Consider the following 23,112-nt stretch of genomic DNA (forward strand, 5'->3'; position numbering starts at 1 on the left):
ACCTAAGGAGGGAACACACGGGCCGAGAAACGCATCGCAAAACCACATTCAAATCCTGCTTCCTGCCAGAAACGGACCCAACGACGAGAGTGCAGCGGGCCCTAAGATCCGGGCAAGTAGTGGGTAGTTCAGCGGAAGACCGACCTGCAGCACCGATGGGAAGAAGCCAATATCCTTACCGAAAACGGGTCCGGGAATCCGAAGCGCACAGCCAAATTGGAGGAGGAGATTGTTAGGGGAGAGTTGGGTTTGGTTAGGTTTGGTAAATTATTTCGCGTTTTTTTGATTTTTAATATTTTTTTTTTATTTGGATGAAGCTTTGTCCATACAGCTTTTTCAAATTGGAATGCCAAAATCACGGTGCTCAAAATACCGCTATAATCAAAACAAATTTAATCGGAGATTTTGGTGTCAATCGATTCCTTACACCATAACGCACCTCTGAGCAAAAATGAAAACATTTGCTGATGTAGTTTTCGAGATGCAGCCTTTTCAAGATGTTACGTCCGATTTACAATAAGAATAAAACAATCTATAGAATTTGCGCACTTTACAGAATATGCATTTCGAGATAATGATGGATTTTGCTTCATATGTAGTTTTTGAGACACCGCCATATTAAAATGCAGTGCGTGGCCGAATGGTTACGCTGTCCACTTTGTAAGCGGATGATTCTGGGTTCGATTCCCATCTGCTCCAACCTTCCATCGGATGAGGAAGTAAAATGTCGGTCCCGGCCTTGGTTGTTAGGCCGTCCAGGTGTAGGAGTCTTCTCCATGCCATAAGTACAAACAACACACCAAACCAAGCCTACTCCGGTGGAATCGCTGGCGGCGGTTGGACTCGCAATCCAAAGGTCGTCAGTTCAAACACTGGGGTGGAAGGTTCCTTGGAGTAGAAAGAGGTTTGGGTGCTCTCCCCATTCAAGCCTTCGGACTCCTAGGTTCGAGCAGAAACTTGCAATAGAGACCACAAAAGACCCGGGGGTCGTTAATGTGGATGGTTTGATTTTTCATATTAAAATTTGATTTCCGACTTTGTGTAAGAAAATCTATATAATCGGCGTGAAAAAATCGGAAATAGCGGCTGTATCTCAAAAACTGCATTAGCAAATAATTTGTAACTTGAGCAAGAGATACTTAACAGTCATATGAAGCAAAATCCATCATTATCTCGAAATGCATATTCTGTATAGTGCTCAAATTCTATTGATTGTTTTGGTTTTCTTATTGAAAATCAGCGAATGTTTTCATTTTTTTGCTCAGAGGTGCGTTATGGTGTAGGGAATCGATAGACACCAACATCTCGGCTTGTATATTTTTGTTCATTATAATGGTATTTTGAGCAACGTGCAAAATACGAATTATTTAATTTTTGATTTTTTCTATTTTTTTAAGGCTGGTACAAATTTTATTTAAAGTTTTTGTCCCCCTCATCCCCCTTCAAATGGGCCCGAAAATCAAGAGGCAAAATATTTTTTAGGCTTCAAAATTTCAATGAAAATTAAAGTTCAATCAGCTGAAATCAATTTAAAATGCATTCATTTGCGTCTAGAATCATTTCTAGCATGTTTGGGTTTATTCAAAAATCTCTTGAATTTTTAAAAATTTCCAATGGACAGCACCGCAAAAAAATCGCTAAAATTTTTGTTTTCGTCAAATTTTACATTTTTTGAAAACTAATGATTGCAAAACAACTGAACTAGTGTAAAATTCACTTAAAAACACGTTTTGCAATAAATTGTTGAGACTATGGCTTGATATTAAAATTTTTATATTGCTGAAAAGATTCAAGTTACAAAATAACCTTCGAAAAAGCTTAATTTATACTTACAAAATATTATTTTGTTTTTAATTTTTCACAGCAGCATTTAACTGTGAAAAGGTATAAAGTGGGTCTCGTGGCGCAGGGGTAGCGGCTTCGGCTGCCGATCCCGATGATGCTATGAGACGCGGGTTCGATTCCCGCCTTATCCACTGAGCTTCTATCGGATGGTGAAGTAAAACGTCGGTCCCGGTTTCTCCTGTCTCGTCAGAGGCGCTGGAGCAGAAATCCCACGTTAGAGGAAGGCCATGCCCCGGGGGGCGTAGTGCCAATAGTTTCGTTTTAGTAGTTTATGCAACAAGTTGCAAAAAGAGAATTTTTTCAGCACGAGTCTTACATTTATCCAACGAGGTTCACCGCAATTCCAAAAAACACACACAGAGTGAAATTTTATGTCAAATTTTCATGTATTTTGTCAATAAATCGTTTAAATAAAAAAAATGTTGAAAATTGTCACTTTTCAAAACAAATGCTGAAAAGTTCAACTTTTCAGCACCCAGTTGAGTGCTGAAATAGTAGTTTATGCAACAAGTTGCAAAAAGAGGATTTTTTCAGCACGAGTCGTACATTTATCCAACGAGGTTCACCGAGTTGGATAAATACGAAGAGTGCTGAAAAAATCAAGTTTTGCAACGAGTTCCATACAACATTTTTTGCAATTCTGAAAAACACCCATTGAGTGAAATTTAAAGTCGAATTTTCATGTATTTTGTCAATAAATCGTTTAAATCAAAAAATGTTGAAAAGTGTTACTTTTCGAAACAAGTGCTGAAAAGTTCAACTTTTCAGCACCCATTTCAGTGCTGAAAAGTAGAACTTTTCAGCATTTATTTTGAAAAATGTTGCTATTCGATTCTGTTATTTTTGGTACAGAAAAGTAGGCTATTTCGTCGTTCAAGAATGACAGGAAAAGTGAGTAGTTTCACGACGGAATTGCAAAAATAATATTTTAAGTTTCCAGTAAAAAATATTGAAATTTGATATTTAGGTAGTTTTTATTTTTATTTTCAGGGACAACAACTAAGCTAAAATATTTTCAAAACATTTTTTTTTTTTACATTTTTGACCTCTTTTTTTTAGGTCTAATATTCAAACATTTATTTTTTTCGATAATTCAAAAATATTTTTAGTAATAAAAAGTTGTATGAACAATGTTTTTTTTTTCATGTATCATTTTCCGAATAGTCCTTTTTTGATTTATGTTTTGTGGTTCAGATTAAGTAAGATTAAGATTAAGTAAGTGTCTTATGAATAAATCACTTATGAGCAATTCTCTGAGATTTCGGTCATTCGATTTTTTTTTCGTATTTTTAATCCGGCTTAAACTTTTTCGGTGCCTTTGGTATGTCCAAAGAAGCCATTTTGCATCATTAGTTTGTCCATATAATTTTCCATACAAATTTGGCAGCTTGCCATACAAAAATGGTGTATGAAAATTCAATAATCTGTATCTTTTGATGGAATTTTTTGATCAAGTCTTCTTCAAAATTGTAGGTATGGATATGGACTACACTGGAAAAAATGATATACGGTAAAAAAAAATTGGTGATTTTTTATTTAACTTTTTGCCACTAAAACTTAATTTGCAAAAAACACTATTTTATTTATTTTTTATTTTTGATATGTTTTAGGGAACATCAAATTCCAACTTTTCAGAAATGTCCAGGTTGTGCAAAACATCTTTGACCGAGTTATGAATTTTCGAATCAAGACTAATTTTTTCAAAAAAACCGTAATAGGGGAAAGCCGCTCGACCAATTCTCAACACTTTGCCGTTTTCCGCTATTAAATCAACATTTACCGATATTTCAACAATGTTGCTTGCTCACTTTAATTCGAGCTATTTATAACTTTGGAACAGTCAAAAACACTTTTTGAAAGCCGTAATTCATGAACTAAGTGCTGATAGGCCGATAATAGAAATAGGCTGAAAAAGGGTATAGTTCCTCTATTTGTCGCAAAAAATTTTCAACTTCATTTTCCGATGTAAAACCAAATATGCAATCAAAAAGTACTTTAGTGAAATTTTGATTTTTTTTTTTGTCCGCCTTGTGGGCAGATATTGGGATTAGTTCACCTCGACCGTCCTAGCGACTATCTTTTGTGATTCCCTGTTATACTCTTAAGGCTGCAATTTTTGCTCGAATCTTATTGAGAAGAATCAAGCTATCTGTTTACAGTCTTTTTTCCAATGCACATATACACTGGTAGAGTGCGCCTGAACGCAGTGCGTTGAAGCGTGGTTTGTGCGAAAGGAAGAATTCTCCTCTCGTGTTTTTTGAGTCCGAACACTCTTCGTATCTGTTAGCGCATCTTCGGCTAGTTGGCCAGTCAACTATCTTCCGAAGTGCACAGATCAGCCGAAGCTAAGTAGTTGTAGTTGACCTAGCGAAGGAGAAATGAGCAACTTTTGAAGAATTGTTGTGGCTCGCAGGCTGTTGATGTCCAACTTCAAATGATGAGGACGGACGGGGACTGGAGCGGTCCCTGTTGGCTATTTTTAGATCTCTCCCCTTTGTCATCAGTTTTTTCGGCTCTCTCGTATTGACCCGACTGTCGTCAGTTGGCATTGGAGCTCTTCGCCGAGTAGTCCATTTTTGACTAACTCGAGGTTTCTCCAAAGCGCAGACAGCAGGGAAAGAAAAACCTGTACTGATTTTGCGGGATGACCAAAGCTCCAAAGCTGCCACCCGAGGATTGAACCTCTGACCTTCCGCTTGTTAGGCGGATCCCGTAACCACTCGACCACGGGAGGTTGGAAATTTTGATTACGGGATTGAATGATTAGCTTTTAAGTTGCAACAAATTGCGTTAAAACAATGTTTTACACACAACAAAACTTGGGCAAAAAAGCAGGGAATATAACTTTAATGTAACAGCTTAAATTATTTTTTTTCCAAAACGTTGGTCAAATCACATAAAATTAGTAAAATTACTTAACCCGAGATTTTCTGATTTTTTTGATTTCTCCTTTCACTGAAAAAAAAAACAATTCTCGAAATCGGGAATTAAATTCACGAATGCGAGAGCCACGAAGGAATATATTCACGTTTATAGTGCAAATGCACAATGCACGTTATATTTCTGTGTTTAATAACTTAATTAATTGATTTTTTTTTCTATGTTTATTAACTTTATAAGATTGGAAATCTGTAAAAACAGATTTTTGACGGATTTTTAAGTGACCAATTACTGAAATAATGTTATCTTTCCAAAAGAACAGAGCTCAAAAATGTAATCATTTGTAGAAATTCGAGACTAAACATTCTGCTTTTGTTAGTTACCACACGAACGAATGAGTGCAACGCAAATCCACTCACACAGTCAATGGAATATTAACGCCTCTCTCATTCGCAAAGAGCTCGTTTGTTCTAACTGTAACGCAATTCCGATCACCTTCCCCATGGCTGCTTTCAAATCATTGCTGTTACCACGCTGCACCACACAAGCAAGAACGAGAGAGAGATGAGAAAGAAAGAGAAAGAACATGTGCCTTCGGGTCGCGCGGCTGCTTGGGTGTCGAGCTCTGCATTTGTTCGTTTCAACTTCGTGTGCGTTCTTCGTGATGCCGATCAAGCTCTTTAAAATTTTGGGCAATCACTGTCATTGACCTAGAGGGTGACGAGCGGGAATTCCAGGGAAAAAATTTCTGGGAAATCGACAATTTTTGGACCTCTCGATTCCCGGGAAATTCGGTCGAGACTCCCGGGAAATTTTACACTTATAAATTTCGAAGCAAAATTATATAAACTAATCAGAAAATTATTTGAAAAATTCTAAATTGTTTAGAATATTGGAAGTTCAATGTTCGATGTCCAAGTTCGAATAAACCAATGCTTCTCTGATCTTCTTATTCAGAATGTTTAAAATTTGACTAGTCGAAAATTCCAATAACTATAATTGAGAGAAGCCAAAAAAAAAACATTGGACCTCAAAATTTATCTTGAAACATACTTAGCAGTTACACCCCAGAAATAAAATGCAATATTTTTTTATTGAAATATTTTTATTTATTATTTCTAAGAAGGAAAAGGTTTTTTAAAATAAATTCAATTTCCATATCCTCTCTCGAGCATAGCAGTCCTCATAATCTGTTTTTTTTGTCCCTAGGGTAATTTCGCTGTATCCTTTTATGATGTCAATTAGTCATTTTTTGTTTCACGTCAATAATATTTTGGAAAAAAACACTCTATCAATCTTAGTAAAGTTAAGGTCCACTAATTGTGATAACTGTAAATATTGCTTCAATTAATATTTACAGTTGACCTTTAAAAGAAAAAAAAAACAAGTTTAAATTGTTGTTTTAAGTAGTTGTTTATCATATTGCAAATATCCCGATAGTGGGAAATTTTATATTAGCTATTTTTTTTTACTCCACAAAAATCTAGTTAGTAGTAAATGCAACCAGCTTGTGAAACTTTTGAAAAATCACTCAGTGCGAATAAAGGTTCGTTAACATTTTAAACTACAACTTTGAGTCCCAAATAGCACAAGGAACGATCGTGTATTTGCAGATTCAGAAAATAGAATAAGTATGAATTAAATGTAACTTAATTGATTGAAAAGAAACAATATTATTACATTTCCTTTTAAATTATTGCTACTATTGGCATAGAAAAAAAACTTTTCCCGGGAAATCCCGGGAAATGACCAAATTCAACTCTCGATTCCCGGGAAATTGAAAATCTCGAGAAACGTCTCCCTCTACATTGACCGTTCCCCTTTTGAGCATTGATCAAGACTCAGATTTCAGTTTTTTTAATGAACTTTTTTTCTCAAACTACTTAAATCAACTACGATTCAATAATTGGTTTATATTGTCCCGAAAAGATATGTTCAAGAAAAAATCGCCCAAAAAGCGATGCAAATAAATTTAACCATTTGTTTGTCTTGTTGCTTTGGAAAAATGATTAAACCGAAACCGGTAGTACCGATTAAATCAACCCCAATCTCCCCCGGTGGTCCCAAAACCACCAACCGGGCCTCACACCGGCCTCCATTCCGGACTGTTTTCGGCGATGACGGCTCACGACGGCTCCAATATCCACCTTTTCTGCTGACCCCGGCTGGAGAGAAAGTCAAGCTGAGAATCCTCCAAATACGAACTGCTGTAAGGAGCGAAACCCAACTGCTGCAGTGAGTGCATCCGGGCCCGGATGTTTTAATGTGGTCAGAGTGCGTTTCCGAGTGGGGTTCTGTTGCCACGGAACGGTCTGGCCTGCCCCCCTCTCTAAAACCACTCGAAAATGCGCCTCAATGGGTCCCAGAAGGCATCCGGCGTCGTCGGCGAAAACTTATCGACAGCTTTTGGCCAACATTTATAGACTAGGTTCTTCAATTTCGGGTGCAAACTCGGGCTCCATTTGCCCGTTGCCAAAAGTGGGGCCTTCCGTCATAATGAATTGCAACTCTCCCCGGCAGGATGACGAGTGCTGGGCCTCCTTCCGCAAATACGAGAAAGTGAACATTTTTGTGTGTTTATTACCATGTGTAATGCAATTTGGCTTTCCGGGTTCAAGCTGGGTTTTGGGTTGGTTGGACAAAGTGTGATGAACATGGGGTCTTGATAAAAGATTTGTTATCCGGTGGGGCACTGGGATTTGATGATGGAATGCTTTTTGGTGGAATTGTCGGAATTTGGAATTTATTTCCATAAAGCGTAATGGAATTATGGTATGTGATTGTTTTCATTTAAGCTGAAAAATTGTGGAATTTCATTGAAAAATATTTAAAGAAATATTGAAAAATAATCAAATAAAAAATACAGTCGAGAGAGTCCACTGTATTTCTTTTTTTGTTTTCCTTTTTGAAGTTTTTTTTTTTTCAAAAAAAAAAACATTCATTTAAAAAAACTAACTCTAAAAGTAAATCATCAAATTCAATAAAAATATCCATCAGAAAGATAAAGAAATTGGTGGTAAGAATTTTCTGATCGATTTAGTGTCTTCCGCAAAGTTTAAGGTGTATGTAAGAGCTATTTAGAAAAAAAGAACTGATCTCTTCAAAAATTAAATTTAATTGACTTTTTATTAATAAAAGATGAGTTCCCGAAATTCGCATATTCAGTATTTTTTGTTTGGCCATAAGGGTGAACTACGCCGTGTTAGGGTGGTCAAAAAAATGGCAATTTTCGTAATTTTTCGCAATAACCACTTTTTTTTAAATCATATCTCCGCGCCATTCAATCCGATTTTAGCTGTCTTAGACGCAACAGAATGGTTATTTGTTTGGCTATTTCAAAAATCTAGCTTAATATTTGAAAAGGTCGTAGGAAAATTTAAAATTCTGTTTGGAATTCTAGCAGTCGACTGCTAGAATTTTTTTTCAGAAAATTAACTAAAAATTTCTTGTTTTTAGCTGAAATATTGTGGAATATTCTGTTAAAAACTGGCTGGAACATAGTTTTCAACTATTTTTCAACAATTTTTTTTCATTGTATCAACCGAAATATTTTTGCATGCTGCAAATTATTAGTGGTTTATAACAAAACATTTCTTAATTATCAATAATTTATATATATTTTCTTTAATTATCTAACGGTAAAGGCTGGGCCGAATTTCTAGCTATATTTTAATTAATGTCTTACTTGAATACAGAAAAATATTTGAACATGTAGTCAATAATAAGCTGTTGTTGGCAATATTTTTATTGAATTTGTAGTAAATTTTGTAATAATGCCTCACAAATTAATGGTGAGTGTTTTTATTTTCGCATTTATTCTGCCTAAAAATTTAACGTTTTGTACTAATTTGTTTTTTTTTATATTAATTTGTTTAATTACTGTTAAAAAGCATCAACACAAAACTTTTTTTTAAATGTTGTTATAAAAAATGTTAAGTTTAACTAATGTTTAAAAAAATTACGTTGCATTAATCTAAAAAAATAATATAAAAGCAAACTACAAATTTCTCGTGAATTACTTAAAAAAAGAAACCGAGCAAAATTTTCACCAAGTTTTTAGCTTATATTTTAATTATGGAGCAATTCCACCTCAAATCAGGATTTTTTCTAATACTTTTGTACCCGACCCTTTCCGATTTCAATGAAACTTTTTAGACATGTTATCCCAGGCCTATATAAGCCATTTTTGTGTATATGGAGCCAACAGTACTCGAAAATAACATTTGAGAAGGGCGTAAGGTATTTAAATATTTTTGTATTTTGCAATTTAAAAATTACTGTATCTCGAAGCCATTGCGTCGTATCCAAAAGTGGTCAAAGACAAACTTGTAGGAAATTGGACGGGCTTTCTGAAAAAAATACACTGAAACAAAAATATACGCCACTTCTATGAGATTTTTTGATTTTTAAGTCTAAAACCTAAATTTTAAGGTGTTGTCACGATTTTTTTCGTTCAAAATTTTTGAGGAAATAGCCTAAGATGTTACCAAAAGACTGACGAAAAATGCAAGATGGTATGTCTCCACTAAAAAAAATACAAAAATCATTTACTAAAACTGTTTTTTTTTTTGAAAAGTGGTCTAATCGTCAAAATTTTAAAAACCCCATAGTGGGAATCGATTCCGCAGACAATTTTACTTAAAAGTCTCTATATTGACCATTGTCCTATGTCCAATCTTTGGGAAGATACAGCGGTTTTAAAAATAAAAATGATGAAAAAATGGGTTTTTTGGTGGTTTTTGGCAATTTCTATATGACAGACTTGGTTTTTCAGTCTCGTAAATATTTTTACCGGAAAGCTGGTCCAATTCCCCATAAGTTTGCCTTTGACAGCTTTTTGATTTGACTCGTTTTGATATTTACGTAAGCTAATTTACTATCCAGGTTTGAGTAGTGTGGTGCTTTTCGGGACGCGCAGTTCTGTTTTTTTACCTCCTTTTTTTTCTTTTTTTTTCACTTGCGTTCGTTGGCCGATGAGTTTTTTTTTTTGTGTTGTTCTCTATTTATAGTTTTCTATAAAAACGTACCTATTTTTTTTTTAGACTAGCAAGTCGTATTGCTGGATTAAGCCCTTTCTATATCATTTCAATAATCATTTCGATAAATGAAGCCCTTCCTACATCACCGTTGATCGGAAGGCACGCCGACGGAGAATTTCTGGAGAATCGCGGTCGAATTAATACTATATTTAAATCCCTAGATAGCTATCTTTCCGCAGCCGGCTGCCTAAGATTTTTAAAATTTCAACCGATAAACAAATTGCTTATGGTCGCATCACCTACCACAGTGAATCCTGACCTCATACCCATCTTACTAACCCCTCAAAACTCATGTGATACTTTGTCGGAGACGCAGTCGATTTGGCGGTCCCATCACTCAAGTATCGGACTAACATTCCCATCCACTTCCCCGTGTCTTACCTCTGGTCGTGGCCGGCGTCGGTATTGATCAGCATGATAGGGACCTTTGAAAATTGCGAAGGGGTGATGATTGGTTCCTACTTTTCATCTGTGGTCCACGGAGCAATGTTTGGGGGTCCTGGTCAATAACGAAGTAGCAGCTACGGGTAGACACCAATGCTATGCTATGCTATGCTAATTTACTATCCAGGTTTCTACCACACTGAAAAAAATATTCTCTTTTCAGTTATTAACAATGTAATTAAGCTTATAACTGTAAGCCCTTACATCCAATTGAAATGCTGTCAAAGGCAAACTTTTGGGAAATTGGACGAGCTTTCCGGTAAAAATATTAACGAGACTGAAAAACCAAGTCTGTCATATAGAAATCGCCAAAAACCACCAAAAAACCCATTTTTTCATCATTTTTATTTTCAAAACCGCTGTATCTTCCCAAGGATTGGACATAGGACAATGGTCAATATAGAGACTTTTATGTAAAATTGTCTGGGGAATCGATTCCCACTATGGGGTTTTTTTTTTAAATTTTGACGTTTAGACCACTTTTCAAAAAAACAGTTTTAGTAAATGATTTTTGTATTTTTTTAGGAGAGACATACCATCCTGCATTTTTCGTCAATCTTTTGGTAACATCTTAGGCTATTTCCTCAAAAAATTTGAACGAAAAAAAATCGTGACAACACCTTTAAATTTAAGTTTTAGACTTAAAAATAAAAAATTCTCATAGATGTGGCGTGTATTTTTGTTTCAGTGTATTTTGTTTCAGAATGCCCGTCCAATTTCCTACAACTTTGTCTTTGACCACTTTTTGATACGACGCAATTGCTTCGAGATACACTAATTTTTAAATTGCAAAATACAAAAATATTTAAATACCTTATGCCCTTCTCAAATGTTATTCTCGAGTACTATTGGCTCTATATACACAAAAATGGCTTATATAGGCCTAGGATAACATGTCTACAAAGTTTCATTGAAATCGGAGAGGGTCGGGTACAAAAGTACCAGAAAAATTCCTGATTTGAGCTGGAATTGCTCTATGTTCTTTAAAATTAAGTGTTACCATCACTGTGAAATCATCCGATAAGTCATCATCATCTACAACGGTCTCAGGTTTAGTTATTTTTTTGTGGTGGGACACAGAATTTTCACCAAAGTGAACCTTTTGCTGCAAATAGACATGAGAAATTTATTAGTAATTTTATACAAAATTCTTAACTTCGGCTATAAACTGTAACCGTTGGTCACAATTCTTGACGAAGGAAAGTTTCAATTCAGTATTTTTATTACCATCTCACTACACTTGACAGTGGGATGGGGCAAATCTTTCAGTGTATGCGAGGCTGAAGCCCACCAATTTCCCGGTGGGGTGTCCTGACAGCGCAGCTGTTGACATATTGGGAATTGGTGGGAAAATGGACTCGGGAAAACCGAAAAGAAGGCTCGATCTGGGGAAGATCGGCCTCTTGTGATCAGTGTGAGCGAAGGAGCTCCTCCGACGGCGTCCATCCGGCACGAGAACCAGCTGAGCTGCGCGGTAAGAGTGCCCCAAACCACCTACACTTTACACAACCCACACCCACACAAAACAAATCACCCAATAAAGTGCTGAAGTGGAATCGAAATCGTGTTTTTTCTGTGTGATGAAAGTCTCCCTTGAATCTGCCTAGCAGTAATGCCGACCCTGAGTGATGAGTAGTCAGTAGCTTTGGTCTACGACTACTTGGGAAATGGTCTCAGCCCTGAAAAGGACTTGAGCTAGCCTAAAACCCCTTGATACGGAAGGACAGTTAGTTTCAAAACTGAAAAAAGGAACGTAAATACATGTAATTATAATGAGGAAAGAAGAAATATCATTAATGCTACTTACCAAGCTTGCATTAATTTAACAACTACTTTTGGAAACACACTTTCACTGCATTTGATTCAATTTATTCAAGGTACTCCGATTCCTGAAATAGTAGTTTATGCAACAAGTTGCAAAAAGAGGATTTTTTCAGCACGAGTCGTACATTTATCCAACGAGGTTTACCGAGTAGATAAATTATTGTGCAAAAATAAACCCAAATTTTGTTGGATTAACCAACATTTTGTTTAATTAGCCCGGGCTACTCTATCCCGGCATTTCCCTTCTACTGCCCTCTCATTCCATCAAAAATTCTTATAACGTTTTCAACTCACTCGCATTAGAGGTCCTCATGGCGAAGGTCGTCCTCTTGCTCTTCATATTTTATCACCTGCAAAGAATTCATCAACAAACCTAACGTCATGATTTTAAATCCGGACACTTAGTACCATATTATTTTTGTTATAGCTGGCAAAAAATCATGTAATAAGTTGGAAATGTAAAAATATCATCAGGATGTAGTATAAACAGTCAGTTTTAAGAGAATGCATGCAAAATATGTCTTTTCTAACAATTTTTCATCAGAATTTGAAAATTAAAATGACTTGTTGTGCTTCGAATTCCGGACACTGTTAAAAGCTGATTCGAATTCCGGACACTCGATTTTACTTATGAATCGCAAAAAATTGGACTGAAATGTTAGTGAATGGCATTCTTTAGGTCTCAAATAAGCTGTTAACACCAAAACAATCAATAGTTTATATAAAAAATGGCTAGAATTTAAGAAAATCAAAAACATAAAATTCTGCTTTGCCTTCCTGGTGCTTCGGACGCCTATGAAATATTTCAAGCGAAATGTTTCGCATTTTTGATAAACTTTTAATTCTATTTTATTTAATTGTTTTGGCATTAACTACAGCGTTCAAACAAACTTTAAATGAAAGTTGATGTTAGAATTCATCAAATAACACAGTTTTGACACTCATAATGATAAAATGACACTCCAAATAATTGATAAAACAAGTTGAAGTGTCCGGGTTTCGAAGCGTCCGGGAATTCGAATCATGACGTTACTCACCAATTCACAAACTCAACAAATAAACCGCTCTTGTTTGAATCCTGACTTCAAATGACAGACGTAAACAAACCCAAGTTGGTCTTTTAAATATTTAACCAATTGTTAATTTTATTCTACCAACAAAATTTTTGATTTTCCCAGAACCAAAGCTAACAGTCGAGCACGTTCATTCGAGTTCGGGAAATCTGTTAGCTTATTGCCTTTAGCATTTTCAACAAACAGGTCATTAAATTAATACTGAATTTTGGTTAATTTAACTGAAAATTGGCAGTGACAAGTACGTTTTTGTTAAAATTTACGAAAATAAAATCAACAATTTTAATTGTTAAAATTTCTGGACACAGTCTCTCCGTGAAGGGATACACATTTTTTCAGTGAGCGTTATTATTTTCCTGAGTAGTTCTAACCTATACCTACAACTTTGTCGAAGACTCAAAATCGATCGTAAAATGTCTTTTTTATGCTTCATGTTAGATTACCTTTCAAAGATTAATTCAATACTAATTTACTAATAGCCTGAAAAAAATGCGAGTGAAATTCAAATCAATGCTACGACGACGATTAAACCATCAATTTCTTGGTTGTTGATCCGACACGCTATCAACGCTCCATGGACGCTTGATGAATTGTGAGGGGCAGAGCACCAACATATTGCTCTCTCTGAAGTGTTGCTCGGGGACGCGCCAGCATTATATGTGTAGGTGAGGACTACAGATCGCTGATATATTTACACACGGACAAAAATGATGTACGAGTGAGCTGCAAAATCGAGCATTTTTTGTAGCAAATCAACTATAGCTGATTTTGATGTATTTTTTTTTTCTCTGAGTGTAACAACCGGGGGCAGTCCCGAAAGCCACGAAAGGCACAATAAAAACCCAATTTCGACTGCACTTTTCGATTGCATTTCATCAGCACGTAGGTATATGGAATATGCACTAAGCTCGCCAAATGAATCCATCGCGAGCCCTCATCGAACAGGGTTGTTTGTGGAGTGCCCTTTTTCCGAATATTACATTTCAACATTTTATTCACTCGATTGCGTGGTTCACGCGCGATGCCCCACATTCAATTTGGGATTGTATCCCGCAAAGAGCTGCTCCACGAGTGTCCAACTCCATGCATCGATGAAAGCGAGTGGTTTGGGGCGAAATTTACTTGATATTTTTTGTAATTGAATGCGAGGCTTGAATTGGCAAGGAAGTGCTGACGCGGGAAAAGAGCTTTTTTGCGTTGTTGAGTGGGCTTTTTTATTCAGCCTTGGGTTGATGCTGGTGCCCGCTGCTGCTGCTGCACTTCTCTAGTTGCAACATATTGTCAAAAATAGAGGACTCTATAGTTAGTTTTTGGATAAAGGGGAAAAGCAACAAGGTTGCCATCGAATTTGAGTTAGGCTCTGTAATCGTATTTTATTCATAGTTTCACCTTTCTGGGCTGTTTTTTGTTTTGTGAGAACTAAATTCGTCAAACTTTGTTGCAGAATATAAGGGCTTCGTAAATGGGATTAGAACCGCTCCATGCTGAATTGTAGATTAGTTATCAAAGATTTTTTTTTCTTCTGTAAGATCTTTTGTTTTGATTTTTGTGCATTCCCTTAAATTTTGACATGATTTTCTGTTTCACCCATTGCACCCAGATCTCCGCCGCCAACTCCCCGGACCCCTGGACGGCGTCAACGACGACGACAGAATCTTCGCGCCACCACTCGAACGCGTCCGCCAAGCAGCAAAAGGCCCCCGCCTGGAACTGGTCCCAGCTGCAGGAGGCCATCGCGGCCGTCGTGACGCAGCGGCTGCGCTTCACCCAGGCGTCCGCCAAGTACAACATCCCCAAGGGCACCCTGTACGACAACATCCTCGGCAAGTCGCACCGGATGGCCGTCCTCCAGGAGCTGCCCCTCGACCCGGCCGAAGAAGCGGCCGTGCTGGACTTTTGCTGCGACACGTCGATTTCGCCGTACAACAAGCGCACCAAGAAGTCGCTCAAGAGCATCCTCGAATTTCTGGCCCGGTTCGAGACGTTCCGTGCCAAGGAGGACAAGTTTGGGTTTGGCAGCAAGGGCGGCTTTCGGTGGTGGTGGGCCTTCTGTCGGAAGCACTCGATCGTGTCGCTGTACTTTGAGGGCATGGCCGAGGACGACAAGGGGCACCTGGTGCGGTACGCGTCGGCGTCCAAGAAGAGCCGCAAAAGCGGGGTGGAAGTTGGGGTTGCCGCGGCGGCCGCAGGGCTGGCCGTGAAGTGAGTGCAACGCACGTGACAAGCAGATGATAAAGAAGCAGATGAAAACGTTGATACTCTTTGTGCCTTTTTAGCAATGATTTGTGATTGATACATTCTCGTTAGTGGTAAAACCTTCTTTTACTTTTTTTTTTCTTAGCTGAATAAGATGCAATCGGCTGATTGCAATTAGACTGTAAATTAACTGCGTTTTATTTATGACTGGCTGAGTGAACATTAAAATTGTTTCCAGAGATCAGTGATGGAATCATCTCAATTTTTTTCGCTGGTTTCCATCACACCCGAAGGGAAGAAAGGTTCGACAAAAAAAAGTTGCGGGTTAATCTTTTTTATGAGAATTCAAATTGGTTTCGGTTTGTTTACAAATATTGTTCATTTACATACTGAAGGCCAAGGACTTTTTTTAAATATTTGCGTAAGTTTATTTACTATTCAGGTTTCTACCACACTGAAAAAAATATTCTATTTTCAGTTATGAGCAATATACTTAAGCTTATATCTGTTTGCCCATACATCCAATTGAAAAGCTGTCAAAGGCAAATTGGACAAGTTTTCCGGTAAAAATATTTTCGAGACTGAAAAATCAAGTCTTTATAGAAATTGCCAAAAACCACCAGAAAAACTAATTTTTCGACATTTTAATATTTTAAACCGCTGTATCTTTCCAAGGATTGGACATAGGACAATGGTCAATATGGAGACTTTATGTAAAATTGTCTGTGAAATCGATTCCAACTATCGGTTTTTAAAAATTTTGACGTTTAGACCACTTAAAAAAAACACAATTTTATTAAATGATTTTTGTATTTTTTTAGAAGAGACGTACCATCCTGCATTTTTTGTAACATCTTAGCCTATTTCCTCAAAAATTGCAAACGAAGAAAAACTTTGACATCACTTTAAAATTTGTCTTTTAAACTTAAAAATCAAAAAACCTCATAGAAGTGGCATGTATTTTTATTTCAGTGTATTTTTTCATAAAGCCCGTCCAATTTCCAACAAGTATGTCTTCGACCACTTTTTAATACGATGCAACGGCTTTGAGATACAGTAATTTTTAAAATTGCAAAATACAAAAATATTTAAATAACTTACGCCCTTCTCAAATGTTATTTTCGAGTACAATTGGCTCCATATACACAAAATAGGCTTATATAGAGGCCTAGAATAACATATCTACAAAGTTTCATTGAAATCGGAGAGGGTCGGGTACAACAGTACCAGAAAAATTCCTGATTTAAGCTGGAATTGCTCTGCTATAACACCGGTTTTTTCGTTGAAAAAAAAAAAACATTTAAATACCGACCCTTCGATAAATTGTCATTGATAAAAGAATTTAACAACAAAATCTACATAATTTTAAAGGATACTTGGTAAAAATATATTTTAAACGAATTCATAGATATTTTTTAAATTCTTTGAACGAATAATAACTGTAATCAAGTGTAAAGATATGCAGCAATTCCCCACGAAAACAGCATGGAAAAAAACAAAAGTGCTCGGATCGGGCTCGATACCAAAAGTTGCGTCTTTTAATTACAAAAATTTTGGTACCCAGACATCTATAGGTCATCGCTGAAATTTTTAAGTTATCGCAGTTTTTGTGAAAAAAGTTGATTTTTTGCCAATTTCGTCATTCTCCGGTTTTTGCGCGCGGAGCGTCAAAAAACACGGATTTTATTTTCAAAAAATCATATCTCGGAATCCTGTTAATGAACTCCTCCCATTTTTTAGTATGTTATGTAAAAATGTCCGGGGAATCCGATAAAATTATTTCCAGACATAGGCTCTTTGGTCCAGACACCGTCAAAACGGCATTTTAAAGTTGCATACGCCCTTTTCATATGTTAGGCTAGATTTTTGAAACTTCTTATTATTATCACCTTTCATTTGCGTATAAGACAATTGAAATCGGTTAAAATGGCGAGGAGTTATGATTTTTCGAAAAAAGTGGTTTTTGCGAAAATCGACGAAAATGGCCATTTTTCAGACCACCCTAACACGGCGTAGGTCACCCTAATGGCCAAACAAAAAAATACGGGTCTAATTATTTCGGCCAGGGAACCCCCAGAAAAATTTTGAGCCCGATCCGAGCACTTTTGTTTTTTTTCCATGCTGTTTTCGTGGGGAATTGCTGTATGTAAAGATTTTATAATGAATATAGGTAATCATAACTCAACGAAGTTTCAAAAAAAAAATTTTTTGTTCGGTAATTTTGAAAATTAACATTGAAATAATATGAATTTCGGTTATTTTTCAAAGAATGATTTTTTCCTGAATCAAAATTATGGTTCCATTTTTAAAGTGAAGTATTTCGAAATTTATTATTAAAATTCAAGTTTTGTTTTATTAAAACTGCCAATGATTTTTATAGAAATTTTGTCCGATGGTTTGTATTGATTTTTTATTAAGAGTTTTTGATTTAAAATCATTCTTTAGATAAGAAATTCATACTTTTTAAGATTCTGGAAAAGTCGGGCAAAATTCGGGGATAGGAATATGGGATTTGAGTGGTCACCCTGTCCATTGGACATTTTGCTAGAATTCTTATCTTTTCAAAACTAATATCATATAGGGACGATCGATAAATAAAGTGGACACATTGTGGGTGGGAGGGGGTTCAGCGATTTTTCACGCTCCTTACAAAAATATATTGGTTTTGTATGGAAATTGTCCACGAGATTTCAAAAAGCGTCCACGTGGTTTATGGATGGTCCCTTTATGATATTAGTTTTGAAAAGAAAAGAATGAAATTTTAGCAAAAGGTCCATCAGAGAGAGAGGACGGAAAAAATGGTATCGTAGGAATGTAAAATCATTAATAGTAGTTTATGCAACAAGTGGCAAAAAAAAAAGATTTTTTCAGCATGAGTCGTACATAAATACGAACATTTTTTGCAATTCCAAAAAAACACCCTTTGAATGGAATTGTGAGTCAAATGTCCATGTATTCAGCCAATCAACCGTTTAAACTGAAATAATGTAGAAAAAGATAACTTTTCAAAACAAGTGTTGAAAAGTTCAACTTTTCAGCATCCATTTCGGTGCTGAAAAGTAGAACTTTTCAGTATTTGTTTTGAAAAATGTTTCTATTCGATTTTGTAATTTTTGGTACAGAAAAGTAGGCTGTTTTGTCGTTGGAGAACGACAAGAAAAGTAAGGACCTTCATGACGGAATTGCAAAAAAAAAATTTGTTTGTTTCAAATGCACAAAGGAAATAAAATTTAGATTTGTAACTAAATTCACTGCGTTTACTCAAAATTGATATTTTTTAAGATTATGAATTCAACTGATATTGTTGAAACTCAGCTGAAGCAAGCTTCTTAATATTTGTTTTAATATATGTATTTTGTTCCGGAGTTATTTTATACTTTTGCAAAAAAAGTATTGAAAAAATGAATGACGATTCATCAAGTTGAAAAAAAACCTTGAAAATCATTTCTAATATTTATTTCTACATTTTTTTAATTTAAATCAACAAGAAATCATTTTTAAATGCGTATTAAATAATAAAATCAAGCTGCAGAGCACTACAACCACTATTTGTTTAAGGAAGGTTCAAAATCCAAACTGCAAAACCAGATTGCAGAACAAAAATAAAATAAAAAACAAGATTTTGATGTTTATGAAATCATTTTTTTCTGGTATTTGTTTTTTCTTCCAATTTGCCAAGCTCATTAAAATGCCGAGTTTGAAACAAGACGAATCGAGCATATTTTATATAATTTCAACCTTCCATCAAATAAGGAATTATTTCCGATGGTGAACTAATAAGTTGCCTGTCCGCAGCTAATTTCTTTTTCCCACCGCCAGAATCCTCCACGAATCCAATTGCATCAAGGCCCTTTCAAAGCTCCATTTATCCGCATTATTAATGCAAGGTGATGGACGGTAATCGACATTTTATTTCATATTGATTGTCACATTGCAGGGCTGCACTGCAAATCCCTAGCATCGTTTTAATTGCTAATGTGCTGGCCGCTTTTGGGCAATCTGGATGGGCCACGTGAGTGAGCGAGATGCGGCCTCGATGCCCGAATGTGCACTTTGCATGCCGAAGGTACATATTTTGCGACTCTCCGCCGAATTCGAACCGCCACCCCGGTTTCCTCCCCAACCCCGAAATAATGATATTGAAATTGGCTTTCCCAGAGTTATTATTATGCATTATGCTTTTAAATTAAGCTCTCCACTTCAGGAGCTGTCTGCCGCGCGATTTCTGATGCTTTTCTGTTGTATCTTTTCTGATTTTTGTTTTGCCCACTTTTTTTGTTGCTCTTCCTTTTTTGGAGGGATGGTCCTCGATGGACTGCAGCAAAAACTGAGAAAAAAAGAGCCCTGAAAAAATATGATGGATGCAAAAATGGCAATATTTTACCCCGTCCCTCGAGAGCTCGTTTTGTTTTCGTTCCTTCCACCGCAATTTCACGTAAATATGTAAATTGATCTGATCAATCATAAACCATTGACTAATTATCGACTTCAGGCCGGACTCACTCTGTCGACTTTCGGGGCCGTGTCACACAGTTCATTGATGGCCGTCACACGTGATCCCTCACCCCAAACCTATCCCTCCGGTAGTGCTTCAAGCCACTGAGGTTATCCCCAGCTTCGTGTATCAACATCGTTGCTGTCAAAAGCCGCGGAATGCAGTCGATTGACCGTACACCCCTCGCGGCTGTTCAATGGCCGCAGGTAACGCAGGGCACGTTTTTTGGACCAGGTCAATGCATGCATCCATACGCACCCCCACTAAGCAGCTACGCTAAGTGGTGTCCTTGACACTTTGGATATCAATTTGGGATAGTTAACCCTTACGGAGCAATTTCAAATGTGAATAATTTTATTTTATTTTGTTATCACTTCTAATTTTCCCTTAAACATTACATTAACTTGATTTTAAAATGTTGAAGTACAGCTGATGATACCAGTTAAAACTAGCACGTGGGCAGCCAAGGGATAAGCTCATTGATATCCGCCCGATCGGGGACACGTGAGTGCGTTACCGTTGCGATGTGGAAAGCACGTGCGGAGAACATTTTCACTCGCGTGCGTGGGACTCCACAGAAGGTACCCGTTATGTGATCTAGGTGTTATTACGCGAAAGCAGTAATATACACTAGCGATGAAAGTGAAAGTAGGAGGGTGTTTGATGCCGCATAGATCAAATTTGAAGGTGGATTTTTACAAATCTTATATTAAATGATATTTTGAGTTTTATGATAAATACATTCTTTACGAAATCGCCCGATTTCGACCATTTTTATTTTCAGTTTTTTTTTATTTGGCTCAAACTTTGGTGGGACCTTCCCAATAACCAAAGAAGTTATTTTGTGTCATTGGTTCACCCATACAAGTCTCCATACAATTTTGGCAGCTGTCCATATAAAAATGATACGTAAATATTTAAACAGCTGTAACTTTTGATTGAACTTTCTGATCAATTTGGTGTCTTCGGCAAAGTTGTAGGTATTGCTGAGGACTATTGAGAATAGAAATAGGTACCGTAATCTGGGGAGAATTGGGACTACAGTCTGAATAGGGACAGCCGTTTTTAGAGCACTTAAAGCTTTTAAATTTAGAAATGGATGTACACATTTTGTTGGTCTGAATCTGTTCTATCCGAAACCAACCAGAAAAATCAAAATATTGTGCTCCAACATGGTTAAAACTGCTTTCCGAATTCGCCCCATGTGTCCCGATTGACCCCAGTTTACGGTACATGGAAAAAAATGCATCAACATTTTTTTTTACTTAAACTCAATTTTCCAAAAACGTATTTTTTTGATTTTCGTGATTTTTTTTATAAATTTTATTGGACAAAACCACGAAACTTTTAAGCCATAGAGAAACATGGTCAAAAAATCTGCCACCGAGTTATGAATTTTTGAAACATTAGTAATTTTTGGAAAAAATCGAAATTTTACACAAAAAAAATTGACCTCAATGTTTTATATAAAATTGAATTTGCCACCGAAAAATTGATTTGAACGAAATATTTGCTGTTTTTCGATTTTTAAAAATAGTGACCATGATTAACCATTTCTAAAAATATTTTTTTTGGGCGAGTTCAGAAAATTAGTCTTAGAGACATTGAAGATTGGACCTCTGGTTGTTGAGATACCGATTCCTCAATACTCTCTTGTACTGCTGGTTTCCTATCTAGTTAGCGTAAGAGAGCACAGAGGCATCGATACAGCGGTTTAAAGAAAAAGAAACATGAAGTTGAAACATGAAAATTTAAGTTTTCTAAGTCTCATTCAATCAACCCTCTATTTGCTAATGTTGATATCTCAGCAACTAATGGTCCGATTTTCAATGTTAAAATATGAAATATACATGAAATTTTCCGATCTTTTAGAAAACATTTTTTTTAATCTTTCGAATCAAGACTTACATTTCAAAAGGGCGAAATATTGAATATTTTTAAGAAATGGTCACTCATGGTCACTTTTAAAAAAAATGAAAGACTGCGAATATTTCGTTAAATCAAACATTCGGTAACTATATCTTGAAAACGAAGCCCTTTTTCAAAAATCTGTAAGGTAATTTTCGATTGCAAATTCAATTTTACATAAAAGTCTGAGGTCAAATTTATTTATGGTTTGAAATTTCGATTTTTTTTTCCAAAACTCACCATTTTTTCAAAAAATCATAACACGGTGGCAGTTTTTTTTTACCATATTTCTCTATAGCTCAAAAGTTGCGAGTTTTGTCCCCTAAAACATATCAAAAAATCTCGAAAATTAAAATAATACGTATTTTGGGAAATTGAGTTTTTGTGAAAAAAATGTTAACTAAAAATCGGTAATTTTTTCCATGTACCAATTTTTTCTCAATAGTCCTCAACAATACCTACAACTTTGCCGGAGACAACAAATTAACTAGAAAATTTAATCAAATTGAATATTTATGAGTCATTTTTGTATGGACAGCTGCCAAAATTGTATGGAGACTTGTATGGGTGAACCAATGACACAAAATAGCTTCTTTAGTCATAGGGAAGGCCCCAACAAAGTTTGAGCCAATTATAAAAAAAAATATACGGGGGGGGGGGGGGGGAATAACTAGCCATAATTCGACATATTAATGCAAAAATGTTTTAAAATGCATTTTATACTAGTTAAGTTGTTTTTCAATCATTAGTTTCCAAAAATATAAGCTTTAACGAAAAATCATTTGAGCGAAAAAAAAACTACGATGAGATACTACAAATCGAAATTTTTCAAAAATTCTAATAATTTTTAAATCAACAAAAATAAACAAATAATGATTCTTAACGCAGGAGAATGTATTTTTATTAGATTTCAGCTGATTGATCTCATATTTTCATTGAAATTTTGAAGATTTTTGAGATAATATTTTTTTTGCCCCCTGATTTTTCGGGTCAATTTTAAAAGGGTGAGAATAGGGGGTGGGTGTGTTGACAAAAGCTTTAAATGAAATACGTACCAGCGTGACCAAATGAAAAATCAATGTTGTTTATTTCAACAATTGTAACCAGAAAAAGGCACTTTTAGGCTTTTGCAATTTTGATTTTTAATACTGTCGATTGGAAAAACCTTGGAGAAAAAGTAATTTCTTGAATTCAATGGAATTTTGACATTTTTCTGGTGGTAACATTAATTTTTTAAACGCAAGAAGCATTTTTATTACTTTTTGTTTTAAAATTCATAAAAAGTTGGCTTCAAATTTTAAGTCAAACTTTTTTTACTTAGAATTTTTTTTCAGATTTTTAGTTTCATACAATTTAATCACAATAACAATTTGTGTTTTTTTTTCGAAAGTCCAATAAACAAAACAAA

At 35.8% G+C, this 23,112-nt stretch overlaps 1 protein-coding gene across 1 annotated transcript in view; it reads left to right on the forward strand.

The window, feature by feature from the left end:
* LOC120412873 (protein bric-a-brac 1-like) overlaps positions 1–15,487 on the forward strand; it is a 65,882-nt gene extending 50,395 nt beyond the window's left edge. The window contains exon 3 of the mRNA XM_039573504.2: positions 14,706–15,487. Within this exon, the coding sequence (XP_039429438.1) occupies positions 14,706–15,311 (606 nt within the window). The 3' untranslated portion in view covers positions 15,312–15,487. The remainder of the gene's footprint in view (positions 1–14,705) is intronic.
* The last annotated feature ends 7,625 nt before the right edge of the window (positions 15,488–23,112 follow it).

Source organism: Culex pipiens, chromosome 3 (assembly GCF_016801865.2).
Source record: "Culex pipiens pallens isolate TS chromosome 3, TS_CPP_V2, whole genome shotgun sequence".
NCBI classification, from domain to species: domain Eukaryota; kingdom Metazoa; phylum Arthropoda; class Insecta; order Diptera; family Culicidae; genus Culex; species Culex pipiens.